The sequence below is a fragment of the Lacerta agilis genome, chromosome 13 (assembly GCF_009819535.1).
Source record: "Lacerta agilis isolate rLacAgi1 chromosome 13, rLacAgi1.pri, whole genome shotgun sequence".
Classification (NCBI taxonomy): Eukaryota; Metazoa; Chordata; class Lepidosauria; order Squamata; family Lacertidae; genus Lacerta; species Lacerta agilis.
The window spans coordinates 274034-297302 of record NC_046324.1 but is presented as its reverse complement, the minus strand read 5'-3'; the positions used below and the strand labels follow the sequence as shown (position 1 = coordinate 297302).

Below are 23269 nucleotides of genomic sequence, written 5' to 3'. Positions count from 1 at the left end.
TAAACATCTTTTTCAACTCGTTATAGATTAACTCCCAAAATTCCTTCATTCTTTTACAGGTCCACCAGACATGAAACACTGATCCCACCTCCTCCTTACATTTCCAACACCAGTCTGAATTTTTTCTGTACATTATCACTAATTTCCTCAGTGTTATACCAACAATAGAAGACCTTCATGTAGTTTTCCTTAACAGAATAATATGCTGTGAATTTAAGATCTTCCTTCCACAATTTTTGCCATTCTGAGAGTTGTATATTATGACCTAGATCTCTTGCCCACTTTACCATGGCTGATTTTACCTCCTCATCCTTCACTGACCATTCTAATAAAATTTTATACATTTTGGACAGTGTTTTGTCATCATTATATATCATCTATATCTATATCTATATCTATATATCTTTTAAGTTTTATTCTGTTTATTTACAACACATATACACTTGTCAAACTGAACATAAAAATAATAATACAGAATCAAAAGAGAAACAAACAAGACATAAAACAAAACAAATAAAGTACAAATAAAACATAACATATGAAAACTTATACAAAACAATCAAATATACACCATATTTCAGTTCTTCTTTTCTTCTGACTTCATCCTCAACATGGTTCTTTTATTGTTTTTGGTAAACTCTCCTTTTTAGTTCATTATTACCCCTTTTTCTTCTGTTTTTAACTTAAGTACCATAAATTATTTTGCAGAAATTAATCGCAACAAGTCCAAGTATAAATTTGAGGGCACTGCTTTTTAAGATATTCTCCGTATTTTACCCATTCTTTTTGGATTTTTTGCTTGGTTTGACCCCAATTGCCTCTGTCATTCTGGCCAATTTAATATAATCAAATAATTTGTCTTGCCATTCTTTTTTTTGTTAGGATTATTTCTTTTTACCAATTTTTGGCAATTAGTGTTCTTTCCGCTCCCATGGCGTAAAGGAATATTTTCTTATTTTCTCTGGCAATATCTATGTCTAGTATCCCCAATAAAAAGTTTCTGTTTTCTTAACAAAGTTTTGTTTAAACATTTTCTTTAACTCTTTGTACACTATATCCCAAAAGTCTTTGATTTTATCACATGTCCACCACATATGTATGAGTGTCCCCTCTGCTTTGTTACACCTCCAACATAGATTTGATTTTGTTTTATATATTTTACATATTTTGGTTGGTGTTAAATACCATCTGTAAAACATCTTTATTAAAAAAAATTACAGTCAGGCTTCCATCGGCAACAACCACCAGGGTTTCTTTTGTTCCAGGATACCCTTATTTTTTGTCTAGACTGCATATAGAAATCTTTTTATTACATGATTCATAAAATATGTGAACTCTTGCCTTATCGTAGCATAAGTAAGCATGCCAGTCAAAATGGTTGTTAAAGCCCTCTAAGTCTAATAAGCTGGGACATGGGTGGTGCTGTGGGTTAAACCACAGAGCCTAGGGCTTGGCAATCAGGTCGGCGGTTCAAATCCCCACGACAGGGTGAGCTCCCGTTGCTTGGTCCCTGCTCCTGCCAACCTAGCAGTTCGAAAGCATGTCAAAGTGCAAGTAGATAAATAGGTACCCCTCCGGCGGGAAGGTAAACGGCGTTTCCGTGCACTGCTCTGGTTCACCAGAAGTGGCTTAGTCATGCTGGCCACATGATCCAGAAGCTGTACGCCGGCTCCCTTGGCCAATAAAGCTAGATGAGCACCACAACCCCAAAGTCGTCCGTGACTGGACCTAACGATCAGGGGTCCCTTTACCTTTTTACATCTAATAAATCAGTATTTTTCTATACTACAGTAATCCATTTTTCCCCAAATCATATTTATTAAAGTTTCCAATACAACAAAATCATATGAAACATTCCAAATTACATTCCAAATTATTTCTCCAATTATCATTAAAACAAGAAAGGTTCCAAATCAAACGAATTATTATTTTAAATTTTATTTAAGGCTTCCCATGCTTCAAATTCCAGAGGTTTTTTATCTTAACTATTGTCCTTTGTTTTCGCATTCCAATATTTTCACAGCCTCTGATGTATTCCAACAGGCAAGATAAATCAAAACAAACAGTGTCTCTGTGTGGATTTAAGTCTGTACTTCCAAAACCGTTTCTTCCCCCTTGTCGAGCTGAGTCCAAAAGCCACATATAAGCAATCGCCATCTTCTTTTTTATATTTCACATATTTTTCCACCCGTCTGCACCCACTTACATCCTTTAGGAGAATTAGCCAGTCGTACTTGAAAATCATATAGTAAGAGGGAAAAAAAATTGGCCTCTTCTCCCTCCCATACTACACTTGTTGCAGTCCGGGTGAAATTCCAACTGCGTCATTTCTGGGCAGTCAACCAAATTCTTCCAATTAAAGTCGGTCAGTGTCCAAGGGGTTCATCTTTTGCCAAAATCACAGATAAAAACGCTCTTATCCCCTTCCAGATGTTAACGAAACATTTCTTCACTCATAGGGACAGCGTGTTTACTTTTCATAGTCCACGCAGTTGTAAATTTATACTTCAAATATTCTCCTCCAAATAATTGTCAGTCTTTCAAATCTCACTTGTTATATATAATAAAGTTGGGTCTTCTGGGGGGGGGGGTATTTGCCCATTATAAAATCATACAATCACAGAGTCCCGGCCCCCCCTTCCGTCCCGCTTCACATACCGATACAGTAATAAAATCTTCTCTTCTTTTTATCCGTCAGTGGCTGAGCTTTTAAACAAAATACTTTTTCCTCTTTCATTTGAAGCATGCCCAAGGCTTCTCACTAATTTATATTTCATAGCGTTGGGAATCTCGGACGATCGGGCTGGTCGCAGGAGTGCCGTACCCCCGGGGGTGCTTTCTGCCCTGGCCCCCCTGCTCATTTTCCCAAAGGGTCAGAGCAGGTTTAAGGGCATCTGCGGCCAAGGCAGCCCTTCCCACACTCCTGGGAAGGTTGGGAGGCTGCATACTCCCAAAACAGCCTCGGAATTCCCCATGGGGGTCGGGAATGATGGAATCACGACCATACCCGTCCGTTCCGGAAACCGGAAGCCTACTACAGTAATCCATTATAGACATGCAGCCTCATAATACAACTCCAGATTTGGCAGTGCAAAGCCTCTATCTTTACTGTCTGTCAATAGTTTATAACTTATTCTTGGTCTTTTCCCCTGCCAAATGAATCTTGTTATATCTCTCTGCCAGATCTTTAAATGACTTGTACTGTCCACCAGTGGAATGGCTTTGACTAAGAAAAGCATTTTAGGCAACACACTCATTTTTATTGTGGTGATACTGCCCCAGAATGATAATGTTAACCTCTCCCATATTTTCAAGTTAATTTTATCTCCTTCCAAGTTGGTATATAGTTTTCTTTATACAGATTTATATTCTTTGTCAAAATCCAAATTCCTAAATATTTGATACTCTAACTAATTGTCAGGAACTGGAGGAAGCTAGAGAGAATAACCAGGAAGAAGAAAATAACAATCAGGAAGCAGAAGAAGACCAAGAGTAACAAGAAGAGTACACCCTTAGGGCAACACACCCATATTTTCTCCCACCTTCACTTTTTATTGTAGTGTTTAAGCAGAAATAAAGAATGGACTTAAAAATAATAACATGGAATGTGAACGGATTGAGTAATAAGTTTAAAAGGAATAGAGTGGAACACATTCTAATGAAAAACAAATTTGACATAATATGCCTCCATGAGACGTATGTATCTAGGAAACACAGGAGGGTGTTGAATAATAAGTTAGGAACAGAATTCATTTCCTCAGACAAGCGTAAGAAAAGAGGGGTGGTTATTTATGCGAAACCTAGATTAGAACAAAAGATGCTTTTTAAAGATGAAGAGGGAAGGATTGTAATAATTAAAGTAATGGTACAAGGAGAAAAAAATGTGGTGATAGGAATATACGCACCAAATGATAATAAAGCAGAATTCTACAAACAATTGGAAGAAAAGATGCTAGAGTATATGGAGGGAAAAAATATTTTTAAGAGACTTTAACGCAGTTGTCTCCTTAGAAAATGATGGAACACAAAGAAGTGTAGATAATAAAACAGGAAAATTACCACATACATTCTTCCATCTAATAGAAACCTTCAACTTAGTAGATGCTTGGAGATTTAAACAGCTAAGGGCAAGGGAGTTCACTTACTTTTCAGAGCTGAATCAATCAGCCAGCAGGCTAATTGGAATCTGGATCACAAAAAAATTAACATTAAGAGTAGAAAAAACAGAAATCCAACCAAAGTCGCTATCAGATCATAACCCAGTGTTTTTATCCCTGAAGGGAAAAGAAAGAAGACAACGCAGATGGAGGCTAAATGAAGCTTTACTTAATAATACAAAAAGCTAAGAAATCTTTAAAAGAATTCTTTGAATTTAATCTGAATAAGGGAACTGATATTAAGGTTGTATGGGAGGGAGGAAAAGCAGTAATGAGAGGTTTCTTCATACAGCAGAACAGCATCGGAAAGAAAAAGAAACAATGGAAATATCAGAGATTAAAAAGAATGAAAAAGAATTAGTGATGAATCGAAAAAATGAGAAGTTAAACCAAAACATTAAAATGCTGCAAATTCAATTATCAATGATTTTGAATAAAGAAATAAAATCAAATATAAAAATGTTAAAACGAAAGAACTTTGAATTGGCAAATAAACCTGGAAAGCTGTTGGCTTGGCAATTAAGGAAGAAACAAAGTGAAAAGTTGATAAACTAATTGTGGATGGTAAAATAATCGATGAACTACAAGGAATTATATAAAGAAGGCCAAGAAAATCCAGAAAGTATAGATGAGTTTTTGAACCAGAATAAATTATGGAATATCACAAATGTGTCAGCCGAATTGAATGCCCCAATCAGTATGATGGAAATCCAACAAGCAATGAAAAGGATTAAAGTAGGGAAGGCCCTAGGTCCAGACGAATTCCCGGCTAAATATTACAAAAAATTAGAAGATATATTGTCACTACCATATAAAGTAGTAGTAAACAACAAATACGGGGAAGCTACCATAATCATGGGAGGAGGCCTATATATCCTTGATCCCTAAGGGAACAGACCCCACATCAGTTAAGAATTATCGACCTACATCTCTCCTTAAAAATGACTATAAAATATTCACAGATATACTAACAAGTAGATTGAAACGTATACTGAAAGACTATATTCATGAGGACCAAGCAGGATTCCTCCCAGGAAGCCATATGAAAAATAATATAAGATACAGGTATGTAATAGATACTCTACAGCTGGGGTATCTAACCAGTCGACCGCAGGATAACCATGGTCAACTGTGGGATCCTTATCGTATTGTTTAGAATCATGTCCCCGCCCCCCTTTCCCTTTCCCTGCGTTGCATTTAGTGTGCGTTCCTTTGTTGTCTGCTGTAGCGCTCTTTGTTAGCGGATGTGTTGTTGGTGAGCCATTTATTTTAATTCTGCACACTTACTTACTATTTTAAAAAAAGGTCAACAAATTTAACCTGCCCCCCTAAAAAAAGCTCAACACCTCTGAACTCCCCCCCCCCAAATCCCCAAATGGGTAGATCACTGCCAGTCCCCCCCCCCCCGGGAGTAGATCGCAGTCTCTTGGGAGTTGGACGTCCCTGCTCTAGAGTATCTGGAAATCAGAATCGAAAAACAGGCGGCACTGTTATTTATTGATGTGGAGAAGGCATTTGACGATGTCTCCTAGAGGTTTATTAAAAAAAAATTAGAAATGATAGGAGCGGGAGAATTTTTTTATAAAGGTATAAACGCAATATACTTGCAACAAAGAGCTAAACTTGTTATAAATAACAATCTAACAAAAAATGTAATATAAAAAGAGGTACAAGATAGGGGTGTCCTTTATTCACATTGTTATTTATATTGGTGTGGAAATTCTGAATACGAACATTAGAAAAGTAAAGAATATAAGGGGTATAGTTGTTGGAAACAAGACCTTCAAAGCAAAAGCCTTCACCAATGACCTGACTATAACCACGGAGAACCCAAAAGAAAGTGTGCCAATAGTGATAGAGAAGATTACGGAATCTGGGCTAGTCGCAGGCTTTAAACTTAAGAAAGAAAAAACTAAAATGTTAGCCAAAAATATGAGAGAAGAGGATAGAAGAGAACTACCATATTTTTCGCTCCATAGGGCGCACAATATTTTTCTGGTTTTCCTCCTCTAAAAGCCCTGCTTTTTTGAGGATCAGCTAACAGTTTTGCAGCTTTTTTGCAAAGGGGGAAAAGCAAAGCTCCTTTTGCAAAGGGGGAAAAGCAAAGAGGAAAAGCCCCATTTTTATGGGGTTCAACTCACATTTCTGAAAAATCTTAAGGGAGCCATTTCTAGTTTCCAGACAGATAATCTAATCAGCCAGTCACATGTCGCTGGGGAAACAAACAACATCCCTCTGCAGCACATTCAACAATGGAGGCCTGGGCAAGGGAGCCGGGACTCTTATCTCTCTCCCGATCTCTTGCTGATCAGCTGCTGAGTGGGGTCCTTTCAACACCCCCTTTTCTCTTTGTAAAAAAAAAAAAAGCACAATCTGCTTTTGGCCCCTGGGCAATTCAGCTCCAGGGACCACCATTCACTCCATAAGACGCACATATATTTCCACTTACTTTTTAGGAGGAAAAAAGTGCATCTTATGGAGCGAAAAATATGGTACATCATCTTACAGGTACAGTCCATTTCAGATACAACAGCTAAAGGCCAGAAATGATAAGCCATTAAGAATTTAAGAGAGAGCAGTTGGCATGTTGCCTGTAGACAATTGTATATATTAATAAACTATATTAAATATTATCTTTCCTGAGAGACAGGTGAGTGTGGCAGGTAACTGAGTGGCAAATGTGTCTGCCTCTTAAGTTCCCCACTACCCGTCTTCAATATGGCAGTAACAGTACAATACTTGCCTGCTTTTAAAGGTTGTGGTATGGATTACCGATAAGACAATAAGCTGTAGTCAGTGATAGCTCAGAGCTGATCCATTGAAATGAATGAACATTATTCATTTAGGTCCATTAATTTCAATGGGTCTACTCCAAGGAGGACTTAGTTGTATACAATCCAATGTTTCATATATAATTTGCTTCCATGGCTCCTTTTTATGCTGCTTTGGGAGATTTATAGTTGCCTAATTATGTGGAATGACTGTGATTAGCATTCTTTTGTTTTGAACGTGGAATTTGCATTGCCTTGTTATATTGATGATTTGGTTTACATTGCTTGGTTAGTGTTGGACCTGAGAGCCCAGGATTCATGAAGCTCACCAGTCTCTGTCTCTCAGCCTTGCCTACCTGCCGGGGTTGTTGTGAGAATAAAATGGAAAGAAGAATCACCATGTATGCCACAGTGGGCTCCTTTGGTGAAAGGTGGGGTAGAAATTTAATAAATAAATAATACCAACAACATGGAAATACAGCCATTCAGAGGAGCCCCTTACGTTTTCTGAAATGCAAGGAGCTGCCGTCGCCTCTCTGCCTGCTCCAAGGAGCTGTACTTGGATTTGTACTGTGCCAGCCGGGGGTGTGGTGCTGCTGTGCTGTTGAGGTCCTGGGAGACAGCAAAGCTGAAAGCGAGCGCTTGGCTCAGCTCCTCCATTGTTTCTGTAGGCGAGAGAGCGGAAAGAAAACCAGACCAAGACATTTAGGTACAGCAGAATTAATTTGGTTCAGCTCAGAGTAGGTCAGGCCAATGCAAACACAACCAAAGGCCCATGTAGTCCTGCATCCTGTGGGAGTGGACTAGATGATCCTTGGGGTCCCTTTCAACTACAGTGGTACCTCTGGTTAAGAACTTAATTCGTTCCGGAGGTCTGTTCTTAACCTGAAACTGTTCTTAACCTGAGGTACCACTTTAGCTAATGGGGACTCCCGCTGCTGCAGCGCAGCCGCCACACGATTTCTGTTCTCATCCTGAGATAAAGTTCTTAACCAGAGGTACTACTTCCGGGTTAGCAGAGTCTGTAACCCAAAGTGTTTGTAACCCAAGGTGTTTGTAACCCGAGGTACCACTGTATACGATTCTACAATTCCTACAGTGGCTACCCAGGATAACTCCAGGAAGCCCAAAGGCCAAAGATGAAGCTCACAGCTCTTAAATTGAGAGGAAGACTGCTCTGAGCCAGGAATGTCTCATACCTAGGGGCCAACGTGGCCCTTCAGAACTCTGTCTGGCCCTTGTCACTGTCTCCAGGCCATGCCCCTCACTGGCCCCAGAGTTTTTGCCTGGCTGAAACTCTGATGATGCCTTGAACTCTGATGATGCCACTTGTTTCTCTGGATGGAGGTCAAAGGTGTGTGTGAAGAAAGCAGCCTATTGGCCTAAAATTAGACTCACTCTCATTGCTCCAACGGCCTTTTAGTTCATAAACGTTTATACGGCGATGAATCTGTTCGCTTCATCAGGTGCAGAAAGTCTTGTCTTTAACTGACTGAAATCTGTTATCCAGCTTGTCTCTGTGTCTGGACACCTCGTCATCACCAAACTCAGCATGAGGATTCCCAAGGTGGGGCAGCCTCTTCACCAACATTTGGATGCCAGGTGCCATTTTGAATCAAGATGGGAGACCAAAACGTGGCCTTGGTGTGACTTTGTCCCTTTTTTTGGCATAGGTTCATCCGCCTCTCGAGATACTGCTGCCAAACTTGCATGCAACTTAGTGGTCTCTATTGACATTTGGACGCGAGGCGCCATATGGAATCCAGACAGCAGCTGAAACTTTGCCTGGTTTTTTGGCCACCTCTCAAGGTAACATTTGGCGAGGGCTCCTAAGACAGGAAACGGGGCCTTGTCCACATTTGGGCCCCAAACTGAATAAAGGAAGGACCAAAGCGTGACTTTGGCTTCACACGATGTTGGGTGTGATGGCAAACTCAGGAATTACGCTACCCACTGAAACACCGGCCTCATTTGGGGCTCCTGGAGTTTCCTGTCCAGCGAGGTGCGCGGGTAGACCTACATGTAGGTAGGGAGCGCCCGGCGCTGCATCACCATCTTTCTTCTCTCTATGAAATGAGCCCCCAGACCCGAAGTTAACCCCTTCCGACTGTGATGACACGCGCAGACCCAGAGAGAGAAGCTTCCGCCCTGTTGAGCTTCCCTGTCGCGCAGCTTCGCACACACGCAGAGGGACTCAGAGGCTGTGCCGGGGGCGGCGCTGATGCTTCTCTGCCGCCCGATATCCGCCCCCCCCCCGAAAGCCAGGCTGCGCCTCCGCCTCTCCTCCGCCCAGTCACCCGCCGGAGCTCATATTCCAAGCTAGAACATTAACAGCCATTCGCCCCGATGGCGACCATCAAAGGCTGGAGGAAGGGTCTCCAGTCCCAGGTCTCCCTTACCAGGCGCGCCCCGCTGCCTCCCGGCGGGACTCGATCCGGCAGGTTTCAGGGAGCGGAGCAAGGGGCCGACCCTCACGCGCCCGCGGCCTCCGTCTCGTCTCGGCCAACCGGCTTCTTCCCCGGAGTTCGCTGGTCGGCGAGGCGGAAGGGCGGGGCCAGAAAAAGACCCTCCCCCGGCCCGCCTCTCACCGCCTCCCTTGCACGCACCCAGCCGGGCGCGCCTCGCGGGGACGCATGCGCATTCTCTGACCCGCCCCTCGGCCGCTTGCTTAAGGTCGTATTTCCAAAAGCGCTTTGGTAAAGGGGGAAATGAAGAGACCGCCTGCCCCAAGGAGACATCGAGCTTATAAAATGGTGTACGACATGGAGAAAGTGGATAAAGAAAAGATTCCCCCCTCTCTAGAACCTGTGGACATCCATTGAGGCAGAATGGGGGAAGATTCAGGACGGATAAATGGAAGTCCTTCACAACGCACATAGTTAAACTGTGGAACACCCTTCCACAAGAGGCAGCAGTTGCCACCAACTTGGATGGCTTTCATAGACTAATTCATGGAGCATAAGGCTATCAGCGGCTACTAGATGTGTGGCAGTGGCATAATGTTTGGAGCGCAATGGTATCCTGGCTGCAAGGCCATGCACCATTCATTTGGGAATTAGCCCCATGCGGCACAGACGGACTTCTGGTTGAAAATGTATAGGATGGCCCTGCCTGGCGGTTGCTCCCCCAGAAGCAGAGCTAATATGAAATGTGCTTTTGTGGGCATCTACATGTGACCTTCCTGACTGGCATTGTGGACCTTATTATTTTTATTGCATCATTTATACTGCACTATCCATACACATTGCCCTTGATAAAGTCCCTGGGGGCAGGAGCCTTTCCTGATGGGATTGCAATATAAAATAGCTATGTGTGGATATATATGAGAGTTGAAACAAACAGCTGCAAATCAATTCCGATAATCATAATTACTGCAACAGATTGCAATGGATGGAGGTGAGTATCAATTTATTCCCAGAGCAGACTCATTGAAATTAATTTATTTATTTTACACCCATTAATTTATTTGGGTCTGATTTTTAAATAAATAAATTAATTTATTTATTTACACCCATTAATTTATTTGGGTCTACTCTGAGTAGGACTCTCTTTGGATTCAACCCCCTCACCTGGGAGGTTTGGGTTTAAATCCCCATTCTGTCAAGAGAGCTTGCCTGGGCCAGTCATTCTCTCTCTCATAGCCTTGTTACAGGTAGGTAGCCATGTTGGTCTGCCATAGTCGAAACAAAATAAAAAAATTCCTTCCAGTAGCACCTTAGAGACCAACCAAGATTGTTATGGGTATGAGCATACCCGTATGCATGCACACTTCTTCGGATACCCACAATTGCTATAAGGAGAAAAAGGGCAGCAGGAAGAGAACCACCTTCAGCATTACAGGAAGGGTGGGATAAAACCTGCAGCATAATGTTGCAGCGCAGAGTGCTCTTGCTCAGAGTGCCAGCTATGCCCCTTTCCAGGGTACTCCATTCCACCCCACCAGTCTTCTTTGGGGCCCTCCCATCAGTCAGCAGTCCACGCCCACTGAACATGCTCAATCCTCATGGGGCTGTTTTTTTTTTAATCCACTCATGCCCTTTCCTTAGACTGCAACCCGTTCTCTGACCTGCACACTTATTTGGGAGCACGCCACATTGAACACAGTAGGACTTATGAGATGTACATTGGATTACTCTGGTAGGGTTTTTTTTGTATTTTGCAGACCTTGGAGTCTGCCCCCCCCCCAGCTTGCTGATGCTTCCTTCTTATGTGGGAGGGGGGTCATTTTGTCTACACAAGGACCCACCCTTGGTGCATCAGTTCTTTCTTTGCATATATGATTAGCATGCACCAAGCCAGTCTGACCTGAATCCCTAAAATGCATTTCCTTGGAAGCAAGTTCCACTTAAATAAATATTACTTCTATCCAAGTGAGCCTGAAATCCTATACATGGTTACCTAGATGTAAGCACAACAGAGCAGTGAGTACCACTAACAAACAGGATCAGGCTTTACAGCTACAATCTTAGCACAGTATTCAGTGGAACTTCAAAATAAGTGCAGGATTTTCTGGTATGCTTTGAGAACTGGGGTGCAAAGTTCACTCCAGGGGTCTGCCTTTCACTAATGCAATTTTTCAGTGTTTGGACTGCAGGTGTAAAAGCAAATGAAAGACATGCTTGCCCCTCCGTATTTCACCCATTCCCTGTGCATAGAAAACCACAGGGAGCCTAATTTCAATGACTGCTTTCAATTAAATGTTCCCATCCCATGTAATTCCTAAGCAAAGTGTGTTAATTGGCTGGAATAACTTAAAAACAAAACAGAAAAGCTGTTTATTTAAAACTGGAGTCTCATACCACCTAAGTCAGTGGTCAGTGAGGGTGATGGAGGACCACTTTTTCTGCCTGCTGTCCTGTACAGGGAAGTATTTAAATGTATTCTTAAAGACACCTGGCTTGAGAGCAGTACATGTGAAAAGGATCTAGGAGTCTTGGTAGACCACAAACTTGACATGAGTCAACAGTGTGATGCAGCAGCTAAAAAAGCCAATGCAATTCTGGGCTGCATCAATAGGAGTATAGCGTCTAGATCAAGGGAAGTAATAGTACCACTATATTCTGCTCTGGTCAGACCTCACCTGGAATACTGTGTCCAGTTCTGGGCACCCCAGTTCAAGAAGGATACTGACAAGCTGGAGTGTGTCCAGAGGAGGGCAACCTTCTTTGGAGGTCTTTAAGCGGAGGCTTGACAGCCATCTGTCAGGAATGCTTTGATGGTGTTTCCTGCTTGGCAGGGGGTTGGACTGGATGGCCCTTGGGGTCTCTTCCAACTCTATGATTCTATGAAAGATAGCTGTGGGTCACCTGAACAAAGCTGACAGGCCCCCCGGTGGTCTGTAGACCACAGCTTGCGAAATACAACTCCCAGCTCTCAGCTGGCTGCGGATGATGGGAGTTGTAGTATCAGAATAAAAAGAAGCGTGTTCCCCCCCCCCGTTAAGTCCGATTGACATGACCCCCCCGCCCGACTTGAAAGACCCTGCAGAACTGCTCTTCTTCGTGCTTCCCCCGGGAGAGCCGGCGCGGCTCCGGCAGCGGTCTGCAGAGGGCAGCCGCGGTCCTCGCTGCCTGCCCGGGGCGGCTCTGGGTCGGCGGCTGGGCGGGAGCGTGTGCGCGTGTTCGCGGCCAGCGGCCGCCCCAAACTTCCGAGGCTGCCGTGCTCCTCGCGCGCGTCACGGAGCGAGCAGGACGGGAGCGCGACCTGGGCCGCCGGGAAGAGCCGTGCGGATCGCCCGGGACGCCCCTGGAGAGCAGCGCGGCGGAGAAGGGCGCCGAGAGCGAGAGCACCGCTGCGCCTACGAAGAGAGGGCGGAGGCCGCAGCCCCCGAGGGGAACTTCGGGGCGACGTCGGAGAGAGCCGCCGGGGCTTGAGGCAGCCTCGCGCCGGCGGCCAGGTCGCGGACGAGGGCCGCCGGGTGAGGGCTGCTCCGCCTGCTACGGGGGCTCCTCCGGGTGCCCCGCTCCGCCTCCCCGCAGCCCGGCCGGAGCCGAAGCGTCGGTGCCCCCCCCCGGCGGCGTCGCCGGCGTCCCGGCGGAAGTGGCTCCCGTTGGCCCGGATCCTGCTCTCCGCGCAAGCCACCGGGCTCCGTGGCAGCAACTACGCGGAAACTTTCGGCACTCGGCCTCCCCTTGTCCGGTGGCACGGAACCCGCGCTCGCTCGCCCGCCCGCCCGCCCGCCCGCCCGCCCGGAGGCTGCCCTTTACATTTCGACTCTGCAGGCGCAAGAGTTCCGAGGCGCCGGGAAGCGGCGACCGCTTCGCGCGAAGGACTTTCCTGCCCCGCTTTTCCTCAGCGCATCTCTCCCCGCAAGAAAAAGGAGACCCCCTCGGACGAGGCTGGTGGGATCCGCTTTTTCCGAGGAAAGTGTCCATAGCAAAAGGCACCTGCGGCCTTGAAGGGATTTAAGGCTCAGCTGGTGGAGCGGAATCCCTGGAAGCGACGAGATCTATTTGGAGAGCGGGGGGGGGGGCAAGAAAGTCACGTTGCTGCGTGGAATCCTTCTGCCTTTTCGCCCTCCCCGGGCCTGCAAAGAAGCAAACTACTTCAGGCTTCTATTTCATTTTCTTCCCTCCTGGCAAAAGACATCAACAAGTCCTCTTGAACTCTGTTGAAATAGGAGGGGCTGTGCATGTTTGTGTTATTCTGAGGACTAAAGGCGTGACCCATTCAGTTTTGAATTGACTTGCGGCTTTTTTATTTTCTCCCCACCCCTCTGGAGGGTTGTGGATTTCGAATCAGATCCAAAAGGCTTGCAAAGGCTTGCAAAACATTTTCGATCTGTAATAACAACAGTAGGGTTTTTTCAGTTGTTCTTTTTAAAGGTGTTTTTTTTTCCACCACCATGATCATGTAGTACGCTGGATTTACTTTCCGATGAAATTGAGCAAAATTATTTAATTTTTAAAATATACATACATTTTGAAAGATAAACTTTCCTTACAAAAGCCCTATCTGGGATTTCACTCACCTGATGGGAGACTGCTAACTTTTATGTATACTTCAGGGTTGGTTCAGGAATAACTTGTTTGCAAGATAAAATCGACCCAGGACTGACAGTTTTCTAAGTTATCCATGGATCTGACCAAATCCTGTATAACCTGAAAGGGGGGCAGGGGTTGACAATGCTGTTTCCTTTACCCTGAGTGGGTAACCCTTGACCAGGGCCTGCCGACTGGGAAATTTGTTGGACCTGATAAACCTCAGGACTGATTCTGAAGAAAGAGACGAATTGTTTTGGTCCTTTCCTGGAAAGTCTATGAAACTCCTTTGATTTCACAAAAGTGTTTAAGATTTCAAGGCACATGGCAAGTGCTGTGCTTAAGTAGGGACTTAAGTATTCAAGGAACCACGGCAGTGCTTGTGGTGGGGAGACCTTTTCGTGTCAGCAGCGGATTGTACCATAGTGAGTAGCCATGGCAATGAAAGCCAGGGCTCTCTACAGCTTCCGCAGCGAAAACAAGGAGGAGATCAGCATCGAGGAGAACGAAGAGCTGGTCATCTTCAGCGAGAACTCGTTGGACGGGTGGCTGCAGGGGACCAATAGCCGTGGCGAGACAGGCCTCTTTCCTGCGTCCTACGTGGAGATCCTTCGCTCCAGGACAGCCTCGACTTACTCAGACTATTCCAGCAGCCCAGCCAGGTCCCCTGGGAATGGCTCCTCCTGCTATGGTACCCCGTCCAACACCAGTGTCTCCCACCAGGGCAGCTTTGAAGATGACGACGATGATGACTGGGATGAGTGGGATGATGGCAGCACTGTGGTGGAGGAGCCCAGGAGCAGGCCTGGCACCAACGGGCACCCGTCCCCATCTTACCCTGGGCCATACAATATGGGCTACCGGCCCAAGCCTTCCTTGGAGAGGCAGGACAGCATTGGGTCTTCCAAGAGGGGCAGCGTGGTGGGGAGGAACCTCAACCGCTTCTCTTGCTTTGTCCGGTCTGGGGTGGAGGCCTTCATCTTGGGCGACGTCCCCATGATGTCTAAGATCTCGGAGGCCTACTACATTGACATGGGCCCCAGTGGGCCCCAGTGGAGGCCCAGTCCTCACCCTCTGATCTGCTCCGTGGAGGATCCCACCAAACAGACCAAGTTCAAAGGCATCAAGAGCTACATCTCCTACCGGCTGACGCCCAGCAGCACCAACTCGCCCGTCTACCGGCGGTACAAACACTTTGACTGGCTGTACAACCGGCTGCTGCACAAGTTCACCGTTGTCTCTGTGCCCCACCTTCCTGAGAAGCAGGCTACGGGGCGCTTTGAGGAGGACTTCATTGAGAAGCGCAAGCGGCGGCTGATCTTGTGGATGGACCACATGACCAGCCACCCGATGCTGTCGCAGTATGAGGGCTTCCAGCACTTCCTCACCTGTGGCGATGACAAGCAGTGGAAGCTGGGGAAGCGCCGGGCAGAGAAGGACGAGATGGTGGGCGCCAGCTTCCTGCTGACCCTCCAGATCCCAACGGAGCACCAGGATTTGCAGGACGTGGAGGACAGAGTGGACACGTTCAAGGCCTTCAGCAAGAAGATGGATGACAGCGTGCTGCAGCTGACCAACGTGGCTTCCGAGCTGGTTCGGAAGCACCTGGGCGGCTTCCGCAAAGAGTTCCAGAAGCTGGGCAACGCTTTTCAGGCTGTGAGCCAGTCCTTCCAGATGGACCCTCCCTACAGCTTCAGTGCGCTCAACGGTGCCCTCTCGCACACGGGCAAGACCTACGAGGCCGTGGGGGAGATGTTTGCCGAGCAGCCCAAGAACGACCTGTTCCTCATGCTGGACACGCTTTCCTTGTACCAGGGGCTCCTCTCCAACTTCCCAGACATCATCCATCTTCAGAAAGGTAAGTGCAGAGTGTGCAGCTGTCCAGGAGGGTGCTGCCAAGTGTACCTTAGGGGCAAAACGCTGCTGGGGAGGAGGAGGCAACCGGTGTGGCTTGGGTGTTGCTTAGCAACATCCGAGTCAGAGGCCGTCCATAGTAGTGCCTCCTTGTAGCATCACAGAGCGTGTGAAACGTTATTGTGTGTTGCTGCTATAGTACCATTGGCTCACATGATGCTTTGGAGAGTGGAGGAAGTGAGGTCCTGAGGGGCTTACGATCTAGAACAACCTGGCCCTCTCTCCAGATGCTTGGGACTACAGTTCCTTTCAGTTGGGCTGATGGGAACTATAAGCATAAACATCTGGGAGGGCACCAGGTTGGAGAAGTTTGTTCTTAAGAAAGAATCGGAACCCAATGAGGAAGGAACATGTAATTCTTTCACTTATTATTGTTATTTTATTTTCAAATGCCTGTTGCTGATTCCTTGAAAATGGTGTGCAACATCCAATAGATGATAGAAACAATGAAAAAACCCTCAAAAAGCAAAACACAACCATACAATCTACTCTCTGTAGTGAGCAAGCAGGTGTACCAATCCATATCGATGGCAGACCAGAGACAGGGAGGAACATGGACATCTCCAAATGATGCTGGGCTCCAGCTGCCCTCCCTTGACCACTGGCCATGTTGACTGGGCCTGATGTGAGTTAGAGTTCAGCATCCTCTGCATCCCTTGGAGTAAGCACGGAGTCTCAGGTTGTTGGTCCAATAAAAGGGTGACATATTTATTCCACTTAATAACTCTGCACCAGGCTGGGCTTCCTGTGGCCTCCCAGACATTGCGGGTCTCACAACTCCACTCAGCATCAGCCAGCTGGAGGGGGGTGGCAGCTGGAGGGGGGTGGCAGCAACTTGCTAGTTTCTCCCGGAGACAATTTCCTGAACCCATCAGTAAGTATTTCACAACCAGACTTCTTCTTTCTTTCTTTTTAAAAAAGAATTATTTCTGCCTGAAAAAAAATAGAATCCTTTCCATAGGAAATGGGCCGTGGCTCCTTTGGGATTTAACTGTTGGAACAGAGCCCACTTCTAAGTGTATAAGCCATTTGGGAGTTACAGTGCCATGGCATTTATTGCTTCCCCAAGGCCAGACAATAAGTGAGAGGCTGAGAATCCCAGGAGGCATAAGCAAAGCATTGTGGGTATTTTTTTGGAATTATTCCCTTGAGGAAGGGGAACAAGGGACACTTCCTTTTATCACACTTACACTAGGCATGTCTGCTTGGAAGCAAGTCCATATGAATCCAGTGGTTTTTTCTCACAAGCTCTTTCTCATGTGTAGGTAGCCTTAAGTCTTTTTTTTTTTTGCACCACCTGCCTTGGTAAATCTGCTCTGTGTTAGGTTTGTTGTGGTGGAGCCTCTGCAGCTGATTGCCTAAGTTGGTTTGACAGCATGCCATGGTTGCAAGCCTTGCAGCTGCTCATGCTGCAGTCTGGTTTCTGTGCAGGAAAGGGACATTGCTAGCTTGGCTGGGATTAACACCCTCATGCAGTCTCAAAAGACAGGGCTGCTTTACAGAGCAGGACTGGGAGGCTAAGTGGGAAGAAACCCTGTGACAAGGAAGTGGAAGGAAGGGTGCAGAGGATGCATTGGGCTGATGACACTCGTCAGACACTCTGACCACTACACCACCACCAGCTCACTACTTCAGTGGGTAAGCTCTGAGTAAAGCTGACTCAATGTAGTTGACTACATTGACAATGGAGTGTACCTCTTGGGGTGAAGTTAAATCACTGTTTTAGCAGCGTCAAAGTGACCTCCCCAGTCACAAGTCTGGGCAGTGTGCCTGGAGGTCCTGGGCCGCACAAACAACAAGACCCCCCCGCCCCAGTCTCACTGATGTGGTCCAAAGGAAAGCAGAGCAAGACATTGGGCACCATCTTCGTTGCAGGAGTTGCTGAAGGAGGCATCCTTCAGCCCTTAGAATTATTCTTGGCAAAGGCTTTCAAGGATTAGAGCACCCTCCATTCGACACAGGAATCATTGTCTTCAATACACACAGGAAGAGGGGAAATAACGGTAAATGGTTAAGTCAGGGAGCGGGAAACTTTGGTCCTCCAGGTATTTCTGGACTACAACTCCCAGCTTGCATGACCACTCGCCATCTGGCCTCTGGGGCTTTTGGGGGTTGACATCCAGCAGCACCTGAAGGGTCACAGATTTCCAGTCGCTGAAGCAGCGCTGAAAGGTGATGAAACTCAGAAAGTACTGTCTGTGATGTTTCAGTACAAAGTTCAGCTGCAAGATAAGCACCCTGACCTTCACTGCAGCCATCACTGACAACGACACCATCTTCCTTGCTTTGGCATTTTGGCAATTTCACGCCTGTAAGTGGGAGAGACCAGCTTAACTCAGACTGAGGCTGAAGCAAATAGAAACCAACTGGGTTTCTATTTCTTGCTGGGAATATTCCTTGGAAGGTCTTTCATTGACCTTCCTGTCAGCAGCTGAGCATCTGGAGGGTCTGAACTGTTCTCCACCCAATTCCTGAATGCTGATTTTTTTGAACTGCATGCAGTGAGTTTTGAGACCTCAAAAAAAAACACATTTGCATGCTTGCTAGAGAATTGGGAAGGGACCCTAGCCCAACACTAGAAGCTAGGACACCTGCTTGGCATGCAGAAGGTTTCAGGTTCCATCCCTGGAATGTCCAGTTTAAAGATTTGACTTGCAGGTGGGAGGAAGGGCTGCTCCTGGAGTCCCTGAAGAGCTGCTGCCAGAGTTGGCCCAGACATGAGGCCGGCGAGGCTTTAGAAGCCCTCTAGGTGACATTCCTGTGGGTGCCCCATCTGCCCTGCCTTCTCCTCCATTGGTGGAGAAGCACCTCCACCATCAGCACTGATTTTTGATAAGATCACAGCCATGTTGGGCAAGATCTCACCTAAAATTGGAGCAATCTTGTGCAAAATGGGCAGAGGTGGCGATGTTGCTTCTGCACCAGCGGCGGAGGGGGCAAGGCACATGGTGGTGGCAGAGCAGGTGGTCGCAGGAGCCTCAAGCGGCAAAATGGGATGTGGTGCCCCAGCTGTTGCCAGTCAGAGTAGACAATACTAACAAGTACCTGGCCTGGTCTGAGCGGTGGTGCCTTCTCGGCCTTTTGGCTAAGATCAAGTGTAGCCCCTGGTGCCTGGGGTCCATTGGGGAAGGCAGGGAGCCCAGCAGCAGGTGGCACCAGAGCCAATGGCAGGCGGAGTGGAGCCTCCCCATCCTAATTTTGTCTCCATCGTCTGTTGCGTTTCCACAAAGTTGGCCCTGAGACCAAAGAGGAGGAAGGGGGCAGGCAGGGCCATCCCTCAGACCAGATGCAAGTCAGAAGGCAGAGAGCTGGGGGTCGGCTGGGGACAGAGCCTCACTTGGGGCCAGGAAATTCCCTGGGAGAACACTGAGCATAACAAGGCCAGGAACGGAGTGTGTTGCTGGGGGAGAGCATTTCTGGGGAAAGGGCCTGGCCATCTGACTGCTGTGTACTTTTCTTGGTGAGCTCATGAGGTGACCTGGGGGGCCTCTGTGGTGATGGCGGCAAGTAGCATACCAGCCCTGCCGTGTCTCCCTTTTTGAGGCAGAAGCTAGAAAGGATGGGGATATTAGACATAGCTAAAAGCTGCAGGATCAGGCCTATGGAGTGGCTGTATTGAGATGGTGGTTGTGTGATTCGGGGAGAATTTTCACACCTGGAGTTTCTTTTCCTATGCCGTGCAGATTGTGTCCGAGATCTCTAAATCTCTAGGTGGAATGTACCATTTCAGGACTGGCGCAGGATGGAGTGCTTCTCTCGGGGCCCTTTCCCTGCCCCAAATCCCTTCCATACAGAAAAAGAGTCTGTCAGGGAGAAGGGATGCAGTCCAGCCTTTGTCTTGATCTGCTAGTTTTCTGTGGCAGCACTCCTAGGCATACTCTCAGCAGGCCTTGCTCCAGAGGGAGGGTGGCCCATCTGTTCTGGGACTCCCAGCTCCTCTCAGCCCCAGCCAGCATGCCCAGTGGTCAGGGATGATGGGAGTTGTAGTCCAGCAACGCCTGGAGGGCTGCATTTGCCCCCGTCCTGCTCCAGAGTCATATTGCATAGCATTGCACTGCATGTGTATATGATGGTGAATAATCTGAAACAAGTGGGTCCTGCAAGCCTGCCAGTGCCACTCTGGTGTTTCATGGGCCCTTTGGGCTACACAAGGAATGTCACTCACAGCCTGAGCTTTGGAAATAGAAGGCAGTGATGCTGTTCCCATGTTATACAACTGCCACCCTGTGATTTTACGCTCAAGGACTCCAGTGCAGGCTCTTTCTCTAGTCACATGCCCTAATTGCCCTCTCATTCAAAAAACGCGTGGCATGGGCTGAAGTGCAGTAAAAGAAGATCACATGGATGAAAACTGGGACATGTGTGTATCTGATAGATAGGGAGCCTCCCTGTTCCCTGCCCCAATAATGCTCTCCCGGAGGCTCAGCTGTGCCTGTTGTCTACATTTGCTGTGCCTGCCCTGCATGGTTTGAAAAGTCAGCCCTGCTTTATTTCCCTGTTCCCTGCAGGCCATAAAAGAAATGCAAAAAATAAATCAAAATAAACAGTGCATGAAATGGCTGATGACAAAACCTACAGGCTGTCAGGACAGGCAGGAGACGAGTTAGCCAGCATTAGTTGCCTCTGCGGCAGCAGCAATAGCAGTGCACAGAACAAGGTACTGATAACTCTGAGCAGCCTTTCCCAACCTGGTGCCCTCCAGATGTTGTTGGATTCCCAGAAGCCCTCCCAACATAGCCCAGGGGTCAAGGTTGATGGGAATTGTGGTCCTGGAGGCCTGGAGGATGCTGAGTGGATGGAGGCTGTGCTGAAGCACAGGATGCTGGCTTGAGCAACCCTCCTTTTTCTAGCTGACAGGCTTTTAAATATCTGGGAGGATGCATCCAATGGCACCGTTGGAATGAAGATGTTTGTGTCAAGTTGGTGGTTGTTAAAAAGACCCAGGAAGGGGCTTTGTTTTTTCCTTGGAGAGAGGCCAGAGCAAGGGAGCTAAGGTGGCACTTGCAGATGAGGCCAGACTGCAACTCCCATGATCCCTGACCCTCAGCCATGCTGGCTGGGGCTGATGGGAGTTGGAGTCTCACAGCTTCTGGAGCGTACCACGTTGGCCCTCTGTGTGCTGGAGAAATACAACTGTCCTCTGCTATGGGCTGCTGTGCCTGGCCAGTATTGGAAGTGGCAGGTGGTGGACTTAACATGACCATTTAGAGACAAAATGCATCCATCCCCAAGATCTTACGCAGAGTTTTGCAGTGCATGCCTACTCAGAGGTAAAACACATGGCACCCCAGGGACTGGCTTCTTGTTTATTATGTATTCTTGTTTATTAAATTTGTATACTGCCCTCCATCCACAGATCTCAGGGTGGTTCACAACATGCAGGATTGTGACCTTAACTTCTGGTGGGTCTGGGACAGGGCTGTGAAATGGAAAGAGCAGCAAGCCTAGGCATTGACCAGAATGATAATGTAAACAAGGCATCTTCAAATGAGGAATAAGATGGAGACAGGCACTTTTCAGGTGGAGGGATCAGCAAACAGGAAGTTCTGGATAAACAGGAGCTGTTAGAGCATGTGGAGTTAGTATTTCCTTTTTAATATATATATATTTATTAACTTTTTCAAAACATCAGCAAAATACAAACAACAAACAAATATACTACATAAAACTATTACAAACAAACTACAATAAAAAACAGAAAATTATTCATTTAAACTGCTGCTTTTCTTAACATTATGGATTGACTTCCTCACGTCTGCCCTTCCTGCGTTCATTGTCTCACATCTTTAGTAATTTCTTTACATTGTATAAACCTTATTTTATAAAAAATCCTATCCATTTTTTTAACTATTATCTTAATTCATTATCTCCAAATTCCTTAACAATTAACATAATTCTAAATCTGCAGTCTAACTTAACTTCTAAGTTACATCTACATTTCAGTCTTACTATAATTTTTTTAATACAATTTAAATTTCTTCCATTCTTCTCCCACCGCGTCGTCCCTCTGGTCATGGAGCTTCCCAGTCATCTCAGCAAGTTCCATATAGTCCATCATTTTCATCGTTGGTAACTCCTCAGTCTTCCAGTTTTTAGCTATCAAAATTCTAGCTGCTGTTGTGGCATACATAAACACAGTTCTATCACATTTTGGGATTTCCTGGCCTAGGATACCCAGTAAAAAGGCTTCTGGTTTCTTTTTAAATGTGTTTTTCAACGCCTTTTTCATTTCATTATAAATCTTTTCCCATAAGTCCTTTACCTTTGGGCACGTCCACCACATATGGAAAAAAGTTCCTTCTACCTGTTTACATTTCCAGCATTTGTTACTTTGTCCATGATATATTTTTGCCAATTTAACCAGTGTCAAATACCACCTGTACATCATCTTCATGATATTCTCTCTAAGTATATTACACGCTGAAAATTTTATACCAGTTTTCCACAATCTTTCCCAATCTTCCAACATAATATTGTGCCCCACATCCTTAGCCCAATCTATCATTGTTGATTTTACCATTTCATCTTTTGTATGCCACTCAAGCAATAAATTATACATTCTGGATAAATCTTTTGATCTTGGCTCCAATAATTCTGTCTCCAACTTAGATTTTTCTAACTGAAAACCAATTTTTCTATCTAACTTAAATAATTCATTAATCTGATAATATTGTAACCAATCCGTTACATTTCCTTTCAATTGCTCATATGATTTTAATCAAAATGTCACTATATTTTGACTTCCGGCGCGAGCGCCATTGCGGGTGGTTGGGAGCCGTCTCGGCTCCGAGACTGCTCCGGTTCCCCCGGGGGTTGGAGCGCCGCAACCGCGCTGAGGGCTCTGGTAACCCACGGGGGGCGTCCCATGGTTGGGGCTTTCCTGCGGGCCCCTTTGCGCCGTCCTGTTCTCAAGCTTCCCTTGTAAAAGGGAGGCTCGAGTGAATGGGCTCCGGCGCGGGGCTGAGGAAACTATCCCCAACCGGGGGAACCAAGCGGCAGCCGGCCGCCTGCGGTGAGCGCTTCGTTCTTCTGAAATTCGGCTGAAAAAAGAAGAATCTGTAAGTAAAGACTGTAATTTGAATCTAAATTGGACTAATTGGCTTACTGAGAGAGACTTAAAAAGAGGAAGTCCGTTTCTCTCCTTTGCGGCAAGATCAAAGTAACACCGGATTTGGCTGTTGCTATATTGGATTGCTTTGAAGTTTTGAAGTTTTACGTTGATTCTGATTCTGACTGCTTAAGAAATCCCATTTTGGGACGAGACTGAGACATTTAAAGTATTTCTTCCGATTAAGAGAGAATTACATTGAAAGAAAGTTTACCCTCTGATGGAAGGGGAAAATGGCTGCTGAAATTTGATCACTGAGGATGGAAATGTACTGAGATTGTGTTGCTTCCTGCCTGCTCCTGCCTATTTTTGTTTGGTTCCCACGGCTCTTCCAGACCC

The 23269-nt window shown here is 46.3% G+C and overlaps 2 protein-coding genes across 4 annotated transcripts in view; one reads left to right on the top strand and one right to left on the bottom strand.

Annotated features, from left to right (window-relative positions):
* The window catches only part of SNUPN (snurportin 1), a 50514-nt gene extending 41086 nt beyond the window's left edge, over positions 1–9428 (bottom strand). The window contains exons 1-2 of one of the 2 annotated variants that reach the window (XM_033167069.1): positions 9328–9428; positions 7431–7593 (exon numbers count right to left, since the gene is read on the bottom strand). In XM_033167069.1, coding sequence (XP_033022960.1) covers positions 7431–7588 — 158 coding nt within the window. In that variant the 5' untranslated portion in view covers positions 7589–7593; positions 9328–9428. The remainder of the gene's footprint in view (positions 1–7430; positions 7594–9327) is intronic. The other variant, XM_033167068.1, reaches the window with a different exon arrangement.
* Positions 9429–13531: 4103 nt separating this feature from the next.
* SNX33 (sorting nexin 33) overlaps positions 13532–23269 on the top strand; it is a 92541-nt gene continuing 82803 nt past the window's right edge. The window contains exon 1 of one of the 2 annotated variants that reach the window (XM_033167722.1): positions 13532–15766. In XM_033167722.1, coding sequence (XP_033023613.1) covers positions 14344–15766 — 1423 coding nt within the window. In that variant the 5' untranslated portion in view covers positions 13532–14343. The remainder of the gene's footprint in view (positions 15767–23269) is intronic. The other variant, XM_033167721.1, reaches the window with a different exon arrangement.